Raw genomic sequence first — 14165 nt, 5'->3', positions numbered from 1 at the left:
GTCCCTGGGCGGGAGAATAAAGAGCGTGACTACTTCTGAAGAGATCTTCCAGAGTTCCTAGACAACAGCTAGTTGTCTAGACACAACTACTGAGCCCGCGTGCTGCAACTCCTGAAGCCGGCATGCATAGAGCCTGTGCTCTGCAACGAGAAGCCCGTGCACCGCAACGAAGACCCAATGCAGCCAAAAATAATTAATTAATTAAAAAAAAACCCGACATAAGTAACATTTTCATTTTCTAGGAAAAATAACTCTATTTTCCAAAGTCAAAAAAATATGTAGTGAAAATAGTGGCATTGTTTTACATTTTTCCCAATTTCTTTAATGTCTGGCTTAATATGAGACAGCTGGAGTCTCACATCTGTTTCTGTTTTCAAACTATTATGAGATATTGTTTTGATTATATGAAGATTAAAATCTGACCTCACACAAATGGGTGGGTGTGGAATTTCATTGGCCATGGTGAGCAGTTTGTATTCTATTCTGAGTATAATCGGGAGCCATTGGTAGGTTTTAAGCAGGGGAGTGTTCTGATACGATTCCTGCTTTTAAAGGCTTATCCTGCCTAGTCTGGAGAAAGGAGCATAGGGGATCAAAGTGGGGGCAGGGAGAGAGCTGTGCAAATTGTTCTGCAAGAGATGATGGTGGCTAGACAAAGGTAGTGATGGTGGAGCTGGGGAGAAGTGCTGGGTCAACAGAATTTGCTAAAATTAGGATAGGAGATGAGAGTCAAGAGGAAAAAGGAGTCAAGGATGGCTAAAATCTTTGCATGAGCAATGGTGTGGCTGGCAGCCATTTTCTGAGATGGGGACAATGGGATAGGAAAATGGAGAGTTCTGTTTTGACGCTTTAGGTAGAGCTTCCCCTCAGCCAGTTAGACTTGTGAGCTTGAAGATCAGGGGAAACACTGGGGCTGGAGATATACATTGGGAGTGTCATCAGCGTCATATGGATGGTATTTAAAGCCAGGGGACTGGAGGGAAAACCCTTGTAGGAGAGAGGGCTGTGGAGCTGCTAAGCAGTGAGGAGCACAGGCTGTTCAGGAAGCTTAAGCGATCATGTTTCTACAGGTTCAGAAGAGATCAGAATGAAGATGAATCTGAGATTGGGCACAAAGACTGTGTGCTTGACACACTCTGGGGTTGCTAAACATACTGGACCTAGGTTTTTAAAATTATAGTTATTTGGGGAATTCCCTGGTGGTCCAGTGGTTAGGACTCCACGCTTCCACTACAGGGGACACAGGTTCCATCCCTGGTCGGGGAACTAAGATCCTATATGCCATGTGGCACAGCCCAAAAAAAAAAGATAACATTTATTTTAACCTCTGTATAAATCCCTTTGGTCAACACAGACTAGTGGCCACTGTGGCTTAATAAGCCTAGTGCGTGCTAGATTTTAGCCTCTCTGACACCCAGGCGCACCATTAAGCAGGGCACAACTTGTTGGTTTTGCTTCTCAAAACTGGAATATACAGGGCTTCCCTGGTGGTGCAGTGGTTGAGAATCTGCCTGCCAGTGCAGGGGACACGGGTTCGAGCCCTGGTCTGGGAAGATCCCACATGCCGCGGAGCAACTGGGTCCGTGAGCCACAACTACTGAGTCTGTGCGTCTGGAGCCTGTGCTCCGCAACAAGAGAGGCCGCGATAGCGAGAGGACCGCGCACCGCGATGAAGAGGGGCCCCCGCCTGCCACAACTAGAGAAAGCCCTCGCATAGAAACGAAGACCCAACACAGTCATAAATTAAAATAAAAAAAAAAGTGTCTTCAATTTAAACAAGTCTTCTCATTAAAAAAAAAAAAAACCAGAACAAAACAAACAAAAAAGCTGGAATATACATACCCCCGCCCTGGGGTACACAGAGCTACAGGATGCCAGGAAACATCTTTCTAGAGCACCATTCAGTCAGATTTTTTTGATAAAAGTTTTTACCTGGGGAATAGGCATATTAAACTGGCATAGATAGACTATGGCACATGAAAAAAAAAGTATGTAAATTTTAAAGCTAAAACAAAAGAAATTTCATACTTATTGCAGTAACTTTCCCCCAAGGAAAAAGGTTGAAAAGCTTTCTTCTATGCGTTTTTGTATTAGTAGAAATTAGAAAAATACCTACCATATATTTAGTAGTTGTTAACTGCTAGCAATGTGCTAAACATATGATCTCTAATTCCATTATAGCCTTTCTTATCCCCATTAGACAGAAGAATAGACTGAGGTTCTTATGAGACTTGGTTAAGTAACTTGGCCAAGGTCACAAAGCTAATAAAAGGCAGAGCTGAAATTGAATCTAGGTCTACCTATCTTCAAAGTCACACCCTTAACCACTTTGTAGATTTGTCTTCCTGGAGTGTCCCCCAGGTGGTCCTCAGGGTTGTTGTACCCATGGCCAGAGGATTCAGACTCAACTGGGGGCAGGATTAGCCTAGCTGTTGGATGAACTGGTGGCACAGAAGCGGGAACCTAGAACCAGTGAGAGGGGCAGCTAGGATGGATGATCCTTGCTCAGAGATTGCCCTCCAGGGGCTGGACCTGCTGCTTGTGTATAAATCTTTGGGAGACAAGTGACAGACGTCATCACAAGGGCTCCTCTCTACTGCTCTGTAGGTTGGTAAGACCTATCCTTGTGGCAGATTGTGTTCTCCAAGGTGGCCTTAACAAGATCTTCCCTCCCACATGCTCCTTTTACAATATGACATTGATGCTCCTTCCATCCGGTAAGTTCTCTCACCTTGAGTCCGGGAGAGATTGTGACCCTCAGAGAGACGTGATGCTGTGTGACTTCTGAGGCTAAGTCATAAAAATGGATAGAACTTCCGCCTGGTCCTCTTGGGATGCTTGCTCTTAGGACCCAGCCACCATGCTGTGAAGATCCCAGGCCACACGAAGAGGGCACCTGTAAGTGTTTCAGCCAGAGCCGCACCCAGGCTTCCAGCTAACAGCCAGCTTCAATTAGCCAGCCATGTGATTGAACCATCTCAGAAGCGGATCCTCCAGGGCTTCACCTGGTGGCGCAGCGGTTGAGAGTCCACCTGCCGATGCAGAAGACACGGGTTCGTACCCCGATCCGGGAGGATCCCACATGCCGCGGAGCGGCTGGGCCCGTGAGCCATGGCCGCTGAGCCTGCGTGTCCGGAGCCTGTGCTCCGCAACGGGAGAGGCCACAACAGTGAGAGGCCCGCGTACCGCAAAGAAAAAAGTGGACCCTCCAGTGCCCAGCTGAGCTGCCCAGCTGACTTTGCTTGAAGCAGGAGCACACCTTCCCCACTGAGTCTTTTGCTCCAACTGTAGATTATGAGATAAATAAATCACTGTGGTTGTTTTAAGCCACAAAGTTTTGGGGTGGTTTATTGTGCAACAAAAGTAAAATAAAACAATCCTTTAGTAGACTTTCTTTGTACTCCGAATCTCAATTCAGCTGATTGTTCTCCATTGCTATTTTCTTTCTGTTCTAGCTTGTCTCTGATTCTGAAGCTTTGGAGGCAAAGAGATCAGGGCTTGGGGAGGATTTATCAGGGCCAAACCATGCCTGGGGAGCTTGAAGAGATCATAATAGATTCAATATGAGAATGAGGTTCAGTCAACCCATATTTGTTAAACTCCATCATTTGCCAAGCACACTGTTAGGTGCTAGAGATTCGATCACTGATGCAAATAGATCCCAAGCAACTATTGTGTGCCAGGGGCTCTTCTAGGCATCTAGGAACACAACAGACAGGAATCCCTGGCCTTCTTGAGGGGAAACAGGCAATCTGCACATACATAAATTAATAAGATGATGCTAAATAGGGCTAAGTTCTATGAAGAAAATAAAACAAAGCAATACAATAGGAGAGTGATTGGATGTGGCTACTTGAGTCAGGGTAGTCATGGAAGGCCTCTTGGAAGTGGTGATATTGAGCTTATAACTGAAAAATGAGAAAGAGCTCCCCCATCCCCATCAGGTGAAAATCAGAGCCAATAGCGTTGTAGGCATAGGAAATAGCAAGCGCATTGGTCTCAAGGAGGGAGAGGAGGCCAATGTGGCTGGAGTGGAGAAAGCAAGGGGAAGAGAGGCAGAAAATAGAGTTGGCTGAATCTGGCCCCTGCCTGGTTGGTCAGAGTGATGGTTTTATTCTAGTGCCCTGGGAAGCCATCAGGCCCTAAGTAGGGGATTGACATGATTTGACGTGAGTTTTGAAAAGATCACTCTTGGCAAATAAGTACATGAAAAGATGTTCAACATCCTTAGTCATTAGGAGAATGAAAATTAAAACCACCATGAGATACTATCACACTTATTAGAATAGCAAACAAATAAATAAACCCTGCTGACAGTACCAAGTGCTGGTGAGGATATCAGAGCAACTGGAACTCTTATACCTACATAGACAATTATATAACATTTACACCACACAGACACAGTAGGTGTAAATAACCTCAAGAGCATTGATAATAGTAAACTATGTTAAATAGGAAATGATGAGTTTTAAGTATTTATTGCTAATGATTCTGACTCTAATTACAATGTGTGTTTTTCCCCCCCACACTTCCAAGCAATTCTCAAACACCAGCTGGGTGTCCTATGATTTAACTCAATTCTGACACCGTCGACACGGAGATAGCATCAGATTCCACAGGTTAAGGGCTCAGTCCTACAAGACTGCCTTCCACTTCAGATGGCAATAGTAGGTTCCAGTTGTCATCTGTCCATCTGACTGGCTATAGATTGAAGGTTCCAAAGACCACCCCCGCCCACCTCCTTGGGTTCAATTAATTTGCTAGAGTGGCTCACAGAACTCAAAGAAACATTTCACTTACTAGATTACCACTTTATTATAAAAGACCCTAACTCAGGAAGAGCCACATAGAAAAGATGCCTAGGGTGTGGGATGGGGAAAGGGCGTGGAGCTTCCATGCTCTCTCTGAGCTCACCACTCTCCCCAGTTCTATACGTCTTCACAAACGCCAAGCTCTCTGAACTCCATCCTTTTGGGATTTTATGGAGATTTTCACTACATAGGCAGGGTTGATTAATTCATTAGCCAGGTCAAGGAGTTGACACTGAAAGTTCCAATCCTCCAGTCACCTGGTTGTTTCCCCTGGTTTAGGTGCTTTCCAAAAGTCACCTCATTAACATAAACTCGTGTGTGGTTGAAAAGGGTTTGTTATGAATATCAAGACACATTTATCATCTTATCACTTAGGCAATTCCAAGGGTTTAGGAGCTCTGTGACAGAAATGGGGAAAAAGACCAAATATATATATATATATATATATATATATATATATACATATATATATGTACATATATATTTATTGTAAATTACAGTATCACAGTTTTGTTTTTTTCTAACTTTTTATTATGAACAATTTCAAACACTCACAAGTAGTAGGAAAAGTGTAAGAAACCACCGTTATCCATCATCTGGCTTCAACGATTATCAATATATTGCCAAACTTGTTTCATCTACACCTCTGCCTTTGTTTTTTAGTATAATTCATTTCATTGTAAGTTGACAATTAAATTATTGTTAACATTTTAAAAATATCTATTTATTTATTTTGGCTGCGCTGGTCTTTGCAGGATTTTTAGTTGCAGCATGCAGACTTAGTTGAGGCATGTGGGATGTAGTTCCCTTACCAGGGATCAAACCCGGACCCCCAGCATTGGGAGCCACCAGGGAAGTCCCAAGACAATTAACTTTTTAATAATGGTTGTGTTTACCCACTGGCTTGCAAAATTCCTGAAATATTAACAGCTGGCTTTTGTAGGGGGCTCCAGCACACCACTGTCAGCAGGTAAGGTTGCTTTTGCGGGGAGGCTGGCTTCGAAAAGAGGAAAGGAGGGAGTCGCGGCTGTTGACGCCCTGCCCTCCGTCCCGCCATCTGCTTCCTTATGTAGTTGCAGGTGCAGGGGATCCCCAAGGAGTCTGAGCAGCTGACTGGTGACCTCGATCATTCTAGGAAATGGGCAGCGTCAATGGAAACTGGTGTGTGACAGCTCTAAGAAAGCATGAAGTCTCTGTTCTTGCAGGAGGGAAGGTCAGGCTTTCTCACAACATACAAAAACTTAGGCAACAGGGAGTTTGCTCAAGGTCCCAGAGACTGTCTGGGCTTTAGAAACAGCTGCTCTTGCTGAGCCTTTATCAAAGGTCCGCGTCTCATGGTGTTTCTGCCTTTCTTCCCATGGCCCTTTTATCAGTCAGGGTCCCAGCAGGGCACAGACTGCATGCTCACTCTGGTTAACTGAGGTGAGTTTAATAAAGTTTAATAAAAATAAATCTACAAAACTGCGAGCAGAGCTGAAGGAACAGACAAGGCTCACCAGTTCTCTAGGTCCTTGGGTGTAAGGGGGCGGACGAAGGGGCGAGAGGGAGTTGAGAGGAGCGCAGTGACTTGAGGTTCTCTTCACACCTGGAGGGGGCGCTACCTTCTGGGCTCTGACTTTGAGGGTTTCATCTCTAAACTACCAGAGCCAGGCAATGAATGCCTGAATATGCAAGAGTCTTGGAGTCAGGCATCCTGAATTTGAATCCCGACCCTGAGTGACCTCAACCTTCTGAGCCTGGGGCCTTCTTTGTAAATGGGAGTAATAACAAAGCCTGCCTGGTGGGGTTGCTGTATGGATTAAATGAGATAAGAACAGCTACTTACTATTCTTACTATGTGAAAGCAGTCTTGAGCTATTTGTTGAATGAATAGATTCTGCTAAAGAGCTTTATTTATGCCATGTCTCATTAATTAATTAATTATTATTATTATTATTTTTTTGCTGTACGCGGCCTCTCACTCTTGTGGCCTCTCCCGTTGCGGAGCACAGGCTCCGGACGCGCAGGCTCAGCGGCCATGGCTCACGCGCCCAGCCGCTCCGCGGCACGCGGGATCCTCCCGGACCCGGGCACGAACCCGCATCCCCTGCATCGGCCGGCGGACTCTCAACCACTGCGCCACCAGGGAAGCCCAATTAGTTCCTTTTAAAAGGATTTACTGAGCATATAGTCTACGCCGGACACTGATACTTTGCGAAGGCCTGGCATTTCGGCCACTGTTGGGCTGCACAGAGGGGAGGAGCTTCACGGATTCCCCGCCCACGACAACGAGACTCAATGGGGTCCGAGGAGGAGGCGAGTCCCTCCCACTTCTCCGGGGCAGTCCCGGAAGCGGGCTTGGGGTAGTTGCTGTGTTTCCGGTGGGTGTGGAGACTCGCTGACGTCGCTGCTGTAGGCCCGGCTGTTGTCCAGGCTCCCCCGGGAAGATGTTCTATCACGTGAGCAGGGCACGGGGTGGCGGCGAGGGCAGGGTCGAGAGGAGAGAAGCGGCGGACCGGGACTAGGGGCCGCTTCTTGCCTCACATTCCTGCCGCTCCTAGCCTGGTCTCCATCCCCGTTTCCCCGCAGATCTCCCTGGAGCACGAGATCCTGCTGCACCCACGCTACTTCGGCCCCAACCTGCTCAACACGGTGAAGCAAAAGCTCTTTACCGAGGTGGAGGGGACCTGCACCGGCAAGTGAGTGTCGCGCCCTCCGTGCCGCCTAAGCAGTGAGCACACGTCTCCCTGTGCCTGCATCCCCTCCCCAACTCCTACACATCCTGAAACGTTCAGCTACCTACCCTGGCGAGCCCTCTCACTCTCCCAGGAGCCCCAGGCAGTTAGATGCTTCCTGCTTTGGGTTCCCACGATTCCCTCTGCGAAGCTGGATAACGGAGCTTCCTTCCTTCAGCCAAGATTGGTCGTTCATTTACTCTGCAAACATTTCTAAAGCTCCAGCTGTGTGCCAGGCTCTGTGTCAGCCTCTGGGAACAATGCAGTGAAAAAGATAGAATGAGGTCCGCCCTTGTGGAGCTCACAGTCTTTTTTGATTCTGCTGCTTTTCTCTGTCCCAGGGACCTGGCATGGCACATCTTGGGCCTCACTAAAGGTTTGTTGAATTAATGAGTGAGCAGGAAAAAGCAGATTGAGAGTTAGGGGGAGGAAGAAAGAGGACTGAGACTTGACCATCTCTGGGCTCTGCACAGAGGAGCCTCGCACATGGTGATGTAAATGAGTGAGGATGAGCAGGGCTATAGGGTGCTTGGACCTCCAGCATCAGAGTAACTTTGGGTGTTCTTTGAACATACAGGTTCCTGAGCCTCAACTCATCCCTACAGCATCACGACTCTCTGGGGGAAGGCCTGGGAATATGCATTTTAATAAGTTTCTCCCAGGTGATTCTGAGGCATCTCCAAGATTGAGGTCTCTTGGCTCAAGGACTGCAGCCCTTTTGGACATTTATTGTGAAATTATGAGAGCAGCATTTGGCATTTTTAGATGCTGACCATTGTCCTGTCTCCTCTCTTGATTATTAAGCTCTGTGGGGCAGGGATGCTGTCTACTTCCCCTTTGTGCCGCCCCTTTACCCCCAGGCTCAGTGTCTCTTGTGGCAGATGGTTTTAGAGGCTTTTCCACACACAGTGCCTTTCTCCTTCTCATCCTCCTTGCAGGTATGGCTTTGTAATTGCTGTCACCACCATCGACAATATTGGTGCTGGTGTGATCCAGCCAGGCCGAGGCTTTGTCCTTTATCCAGTTAAGTACAAGGCCATTGTTTTCCGACCCTTTAAAGGGGAGGTCGTGGATGCTGTTGTCACTCAGGTCAACAAGGTAAGACCATCAGGGGAGGTAGTGGAAAGGTCCCTCCCTTAGAAGATCTGGGATGGATCCCAACTCGACTTGTTAATAACTCTGTGTCTTTGGCCACGTCACTTCTTTGTGCTTCAAGCTTCCTCACCTGTCAAATGGTATGGTGATCTTGCTCTGCCTCACTCAGGGGTATGTAAGTCATTATTGATAGTCAAAACAATAGTAGCCTCCACTGATTGAGTAGTTCCCCTGGGACAGGTAGTGTGCAAAGCCTCACAGTGGCTCTGTGAGGTGAGTGCTTTTATCCTCGTGCTTTTTTCTCCAGGCTGAAGCTTGGAGAAGTTGTCTACTGGCCAAGTAGTTGGTCACCTGTGGCCAACAGGTGTTCAAATCCCAAGTTCCGACAAGTTCTAGGCCTCAGCTGTTTACCACTACACTTCCCTAACTTAAAACGAAAGCTTGAAAAAAAGAAAGAAATGAAAACAAATGCCAAACTTCAGAGTGGTTTCGAAACATGAAGAATATTATTGATATTAGGAACCAGATAAGGACAGGAAGCTTAGAAGACTTTGGGGGACAAAAGGAAAAGCAAGGTCACTCATTTCCCTTCTAGGTTGGACTCTTCACAGAAATTGGGCCCATGTCCTGCTTCATTTCTCGACATGTAAGTCTAGGCACACTGGGTGGGTCTAAGGAGGAGACAGGTATCGTGAGCATCTATTGAAGCATCCTTTTAAAGTACTCTTACCCAGTTTCACCTTCCTTTCAGTCCATCCCGTCAGAGATGGAGTTTGATCCTAACTCCAACCCACCATGTTACAAGACAATGGATGAGGTAAGTGGGTAGGAAGAAGTCAGTGAGAGGGACAAGAGAATGAGCCACTCGGAGGGAGAGTCCTGGCCTGGGGTTGTCTGAATGTACTGTTCCCTCCTCCCCAGGACATTGTGATTCAGCAGGACGATGAGATCCGCTTGAAGATTGTGGGGACCCGTGTGGACAAGAATGACATTGTGAGTCTCTTGCCTGCCTCTACCAGGCAGAGCTGATGATTTCTGCCTACCCAGAGTTCCTGGGGGGGTTGTGCTCCTCTGCTTGGAAGAAGAAGTGGGTGGGCAGAAGGCCTGAGGCTGAGGGTTAGAGCATAGCTCTGTGCTTGCCCTGGCTTCATTTGCTTTTTACCTTTCCTTCTGCAGTTTGCTATCGGCTCCCTGATGGATGATTACTTGGGTGAGTGTCAGGGTCATTGCCTGGAGGAGGGGTCTGTGGGATATGGGATTTAATGCCTGAACCACAGATGACAGAAACTCTCCTGTTGTCTGCTTGGAAGTCCGAGGACATGTGCCTCTCGGGATGGGAAGTCGATGTTTAGGGCTGCCCCAAGCTCTGGGTCTAACCAATGTGCTTTTCCTGTTCTCGGCAGGGCTTGTGAGCTGAGTACCATGACCTCCTACCTTGTTTGGTCCTTATCCAGGAGGTGTGACTGTCACACTTCCCGTGTTGTCCAGAGGCCCAGTCTGGCTGCTGTGGAGGAGGCAAGGAAGGTTTCTTGTCCTCAGAAGACATCTGGCTCTTCTTGTGGCTTAGCAGCCACTCGCAGATTTCTGACTGTGTGTTCTAACCATAAAAGGTTCTTGATTCTCATGGAAGTGTCATCTCCTTTCTTTGGTAAGAACAAGTCTGTTTTTTTTTCGGCCACGCTGCGCGGCATGTGCGATCTTAGTTGCCTGACCAGGGATTGAACCTGCGCCCCTTGTAGTGGATGCGCAGAGTCTTAACCACTGGACCGCCAGGGAAGACCCAGAACAACTCTTTTTTTAAAAAGGCTGGAGGACCAGATGCTTGCTAGCCCCTCTTTTCTTGGCCTGATGCCTTAACTAGCTTCACCCACCAGGGGATCTGACTAACCCTTTTGCCAAGGTCTAAAGTTGACCTCACTAACGGGAAGGCTCTAGTGTTGGGTCTTTGGCTTCCAGCAAATGATACCATCATTAGAGCCGCTCTAAGCCCCAGTCTATTTATTTATTTATTTATTTATGGCTGTGTTGGGTCTTCATTGCTGCGTGCGGGCTTTCTCTAGTTGCGGAGAACGGAGGCTACTCTTCATTGCGGTGCATGGGCTTCTCATTGCGGTGGCTTCTCTTGTTGTGGAGCATGGGCTCTAGGTGCGCGGGCTTCAGTAGTTGTGGTTTGTGGGCTCTAGAGCGCAGGCTCAGTAGTTGTGGTACACGGGCTTAGTTGCTCTGCAGCATGTGGGATCTTCCCAGACCAGAGCTCGAACCCGTGTCCCCAGCACTGGCAGGCGGATTCGTAACCACTGTGCTACCAGAGAATTCCTAAGCCCCAGTCTAGTTTCAGAGTATTTGCCCTTTCCCCAGCCTTAAAAATAACCAAGAGTATAGCTGAGGAGAGGGAAGAGGAGACAGCAGGTAGGAAGAGGTGAATAATAGGACAGTAATGATACAGATTGTGGGGTCCCAGCCCTTCTTAGGATGGGCACATAAACTACAGCCTTTATTTGCTTATCAATTATTAAACTAAACTGAACTGAAGATATGAAAGGGCTCATAATCTCCTTAGGGTAACACAACAGAAATACATGAAATAAGATGAAGCAGACATGCTACCCTCCCTCACACTGTCTTTGCAGTACTATTTGTCTACCTTGGAATGCCTTTTCCCAACCTACCTGCTTGCTGCCTAGGAATCTATCAAATCTCAGTCAATTTTTTTTTTTTTTTTTAAAGCTTTCCTTGACTTCCTTGGGAAACAGAGCTGTGTCGTAGAAAGCACAGTATTTGGGTTGATACAGAGCTGGGTTGCAGTCCTAGCTGGGTGACCTTATGTTTCCTCATTGTAAAATGATCATATAACCCTCTTTGGATGGTTGCTGCTAGTATCAGAGATTGTATGTGCAAGTGGCTGGCACAGAGCCTGGCCCATGATAGGTACTCAACAGTTAATTATAATTATTGTTATATGGTGCATATGAAGCTGTGATTATCACCTGGGGTGATCTTGGCCCCCAGGGGACATTTGGCAATGACATTTTTTGTTGTCACAACTGGGTGGGGATGTGACTGCCTTCTAGTGAGTAGAGGCCAGGCAGGCTGCTAATATCCTATGATGTATAGGACAGCCACCCCACAACAAAGAATTATCTGGCCCCAAATGTCAACCGTGCCAAGGTCCAGACCTGTTATGAAGCATCCAGAATACTGCCTTTAACCTGGTAAGGAAAAGGCATTTGAATGTGTTTCCCTTCCCCTCGCCTCACCACTCCTGGACAGAGGTAGGCTCTTCCATTCATACCTCTCTAGTATGTCATAAAACACATTATTTCCTTATTGTCTCCCTTTCCATTTTTTTATTACATAAAATTTCAATTATTTTATTGAGATAATTATAGATTCATATGCATCCCTTTGGTTTTTGTATCTCCAGTTCTCAGCACTCTGCCAGTTTTCCCAAGTGTGTTGAACCCAGGAAAGTTTCTGTGCTGGATTTGCAATGGATTTTGCCACGGAAACAATGTTCAAGTTGTGAAACCACTTCCCAACACTGAGTTGATTACAGAGTTGATTACATAGGTTGCAGGGATTTTGCCTAGTTAGGCCCTAAACATGTGTCTCACTGAGAGTAAAGTTCTTCCCAAGTTCTCAAATGGAATCATGCATCTGTAAATTGTGTTGGGGATGCCCCAGTAGTAAAACCAGGCCAGAAGGAAGAGACTGATGGACAGAGAAGCAGCTCATGGAACTGCTGGTGAGGATGTGGGGTGTGGCACTGAGAAGGCTGACACTGGATAGGGAAGCGAGTAAGTGGGGATGGCCTGGAGATAGTCCTGGACTCTTCTGATCTTTTAAGGTTTGGTACTAGGGGAGTCTGGAAGTTACAGCCTCTTTTTTTTTTGGCCATGCAGCTTTGGGATCTTAGTTCCCTGACCAGGGATTTAACCCAGACCCTCAGCAGTGAAAGCACAGAGTCTTAACCACTGGACCACCAGGGAATTCCCAGGAAGTTACAGCCTCTTAAAGAGGTCACAGGCTTAATAGTGACAGGAGTATGTGCCTGGTAACATGTTAAATCCTTTACACACATTATTGAATTTTCACAACAGTTCCATGTAACATTCTGTCACCCCACTTGACAGATGATAAAACAGGTCAGAGGGATGAACTAAACATGCCTAAGGTCACACAACTAGTGGAGCTGTTATTAAAAAAAATTTTTTTAATCGTCTAACTCTAAAACCATCGTGGCTTTTCTTGCCAGGCATTGGTGGCTGGGGAGTGAGTGGGAGCCACCTTTCTCTCATCTATGGCCATGTGAGTCTCATTACTGCTTTGACTCAAGCTGGAGGCAGATCAGCCCCAGACAGCTCGCATGCAGCTTTACTGCATCCTACAGGCCTGCAGGCCATCCTCTCTTCATTGTCTCATGCTGCCAAGGTTGCCAATGGCTGTCCCTACCAATAACACCTTTGCAAGGAGGTCTGCCAGCAGCCAGGAGATCTGAGCTGATCTCAGACTCAGAACCTTAGAGGAGCCCCCCCTATCCTTCATGCATAGGTGGGCAGACACTCCAGTGACCAAGCACAGTCCTGAAACTACTTCAAGTATCATTCTGAATATGACTGGAAGAGACTCAGCAGGGTCACAGTCCCCTTAGGTGGTGTTGCGGTGGCAACCCCAGTCCCATCCATCTGGCTTTCTCAGCCCTGGTCTCAGAGGATCTTCTTTTCTAGAGGCAGCAGCATCTAACCCTGAGAGGGAGGAAGGGCAAGGATGTATACATTCATGCTCCCCTACAGAAAGCTCCTTTCTATAATAGCCCATTGCAAATGGTCCCATCTTGTTTTTTGGTTTTTTTTTTTGGCGGTACGCGGGCCTCTCACTGTTGTGGCCTCTCCCGTTGCGGAGCACAGGCTCCGGACGCGCAGGCTCAGCGGCCATGGCTCACAGGCCCAGCCGCTCCGCGGCATGTGGGATCTTCCCGGACCGGGGCACAAACCCGTGTCCCCTGCATCGGCAGGTGGACTCTCAACCACTGCGCCACCAGGGAAGCCCTAAATGGTCCCATCTTGGATGAACATAAAGGAATTAAATCACTGTCTGCCCCGTGATGTGTGAATGAAAATTCAACTACCAACTGTCAATCTACATTTTATCTCATTTAATCTACAATAACCCTGTGAGGTGGGTATTATCACTCCATTTTGTAGATGGGGGAAATGCGCTTAAGTAGTTTGCTCAAAAGCACTATCAGAGTTTGAACCCGTGTCGGTCTGACTCACTAAGCCCCCTGCTTTTCAATTGAGAACTGTCCAAGTTCGGGAAAGCGTGTACGTGAAAAACGGTCAAGGAAGTGTGCGAGGTAGGTGAGGGCTTATTTTTGGCTTATTGGACAGAAATGGGGAGGATACGAGGTAGGGTGCCCGAATGGGTAGAGCCCTGGAGTCTAGAGCTTGCACGGGGTGTGTTTGGCCCAGTCAGAAAACCGTTTTGCCGGCAGAGAATACCTACTGAGAGCCCAACCTTCGGGAAGGGGAAGTGGCAGGTGATG

General features: G+C 47.3%; 1 protein-coding gene across 2 annotated transcripts; it reads left to right on the top strand.

Moving 5' to 3' along the window:
• The first annotated feature begins 7131 nt into the window (after positions 1 to 7131).
• POLR2G (RNA polymerase II subunit G) lies at positions 7132 to 10244 on the top strand. Of its 2 annotated transcripts, XM_022591726.3 has the most exons (8): positions 7132 to 7249; positions 7380 to 7489; positions 8464 to 8623; positions 9216 to 9266; positions 9372 to 9437; positions 9542 to 9613; positions 9797 to 9830; positions 10024 to 10244. In XM_022591726.3, the coding sequence occupies exons 1-8, from the start codon at positions 7238 to 7240 to the stop codon at positions 10035 to 10037; spliced, it is 519 nt and encodes a 172-aa protein (XP_022447434.1). In that variant the 5' UTR covers positions 7132 to 7237; the 3' UTR covers positions 10038 to 10244. The 2 variants fall into 2 exon arrangements, with proteins under 2 accessions (XP_022447434.1, XP_022447436.1); XM_022591728.3 differs by lacking the exon at positions 9216 to 9266.
• Positions 10245 to 14165: the final 3921 nt, after the last annotated feature.

Source organism: Delphinapterus leucas, chromosome 7, assembly GCF_059928025.1.
Source record: "Delphinapterus leucas isolate spDelLeu-1000000601 "Yukka" chromosome 7, BTC_Dleu_Yukka2, whole genome shotgun sequence".
Classification (NCBI taxonomy): domain Eukaryota; kingdom Metazoa; phylum Chordata; class Mammalia; order Artiodactyla; family Monodontidae; genus Delphinapterus; species Delphinapterus leucas.
The sequence above is the reverse complement of the archived record's forward strand: the minus strand, read 5'-3'. Positions and strand labels throughout refer to the sequence as shown.

Bases quoted from the DNA above. Each gene is read 5' to 3' on its own strand.
- POLR2G (XM_022591726.3), top strand. The intron at 7,490-8,463 runs GTGAGTGTCGCG...TCCTCCTTGCAG, and splicing joins GAGGGGACCTGCACCGGCAA to GTATGGCTTTGTAATTGCTG. The intron at 9,614-9,796 runs GTGAGTCTCTTG...TTCCTTCTGCAG, and splicing joins GTGTGGACAAGAATGACATT to TTTGCTATCGGCTCCCTGAT.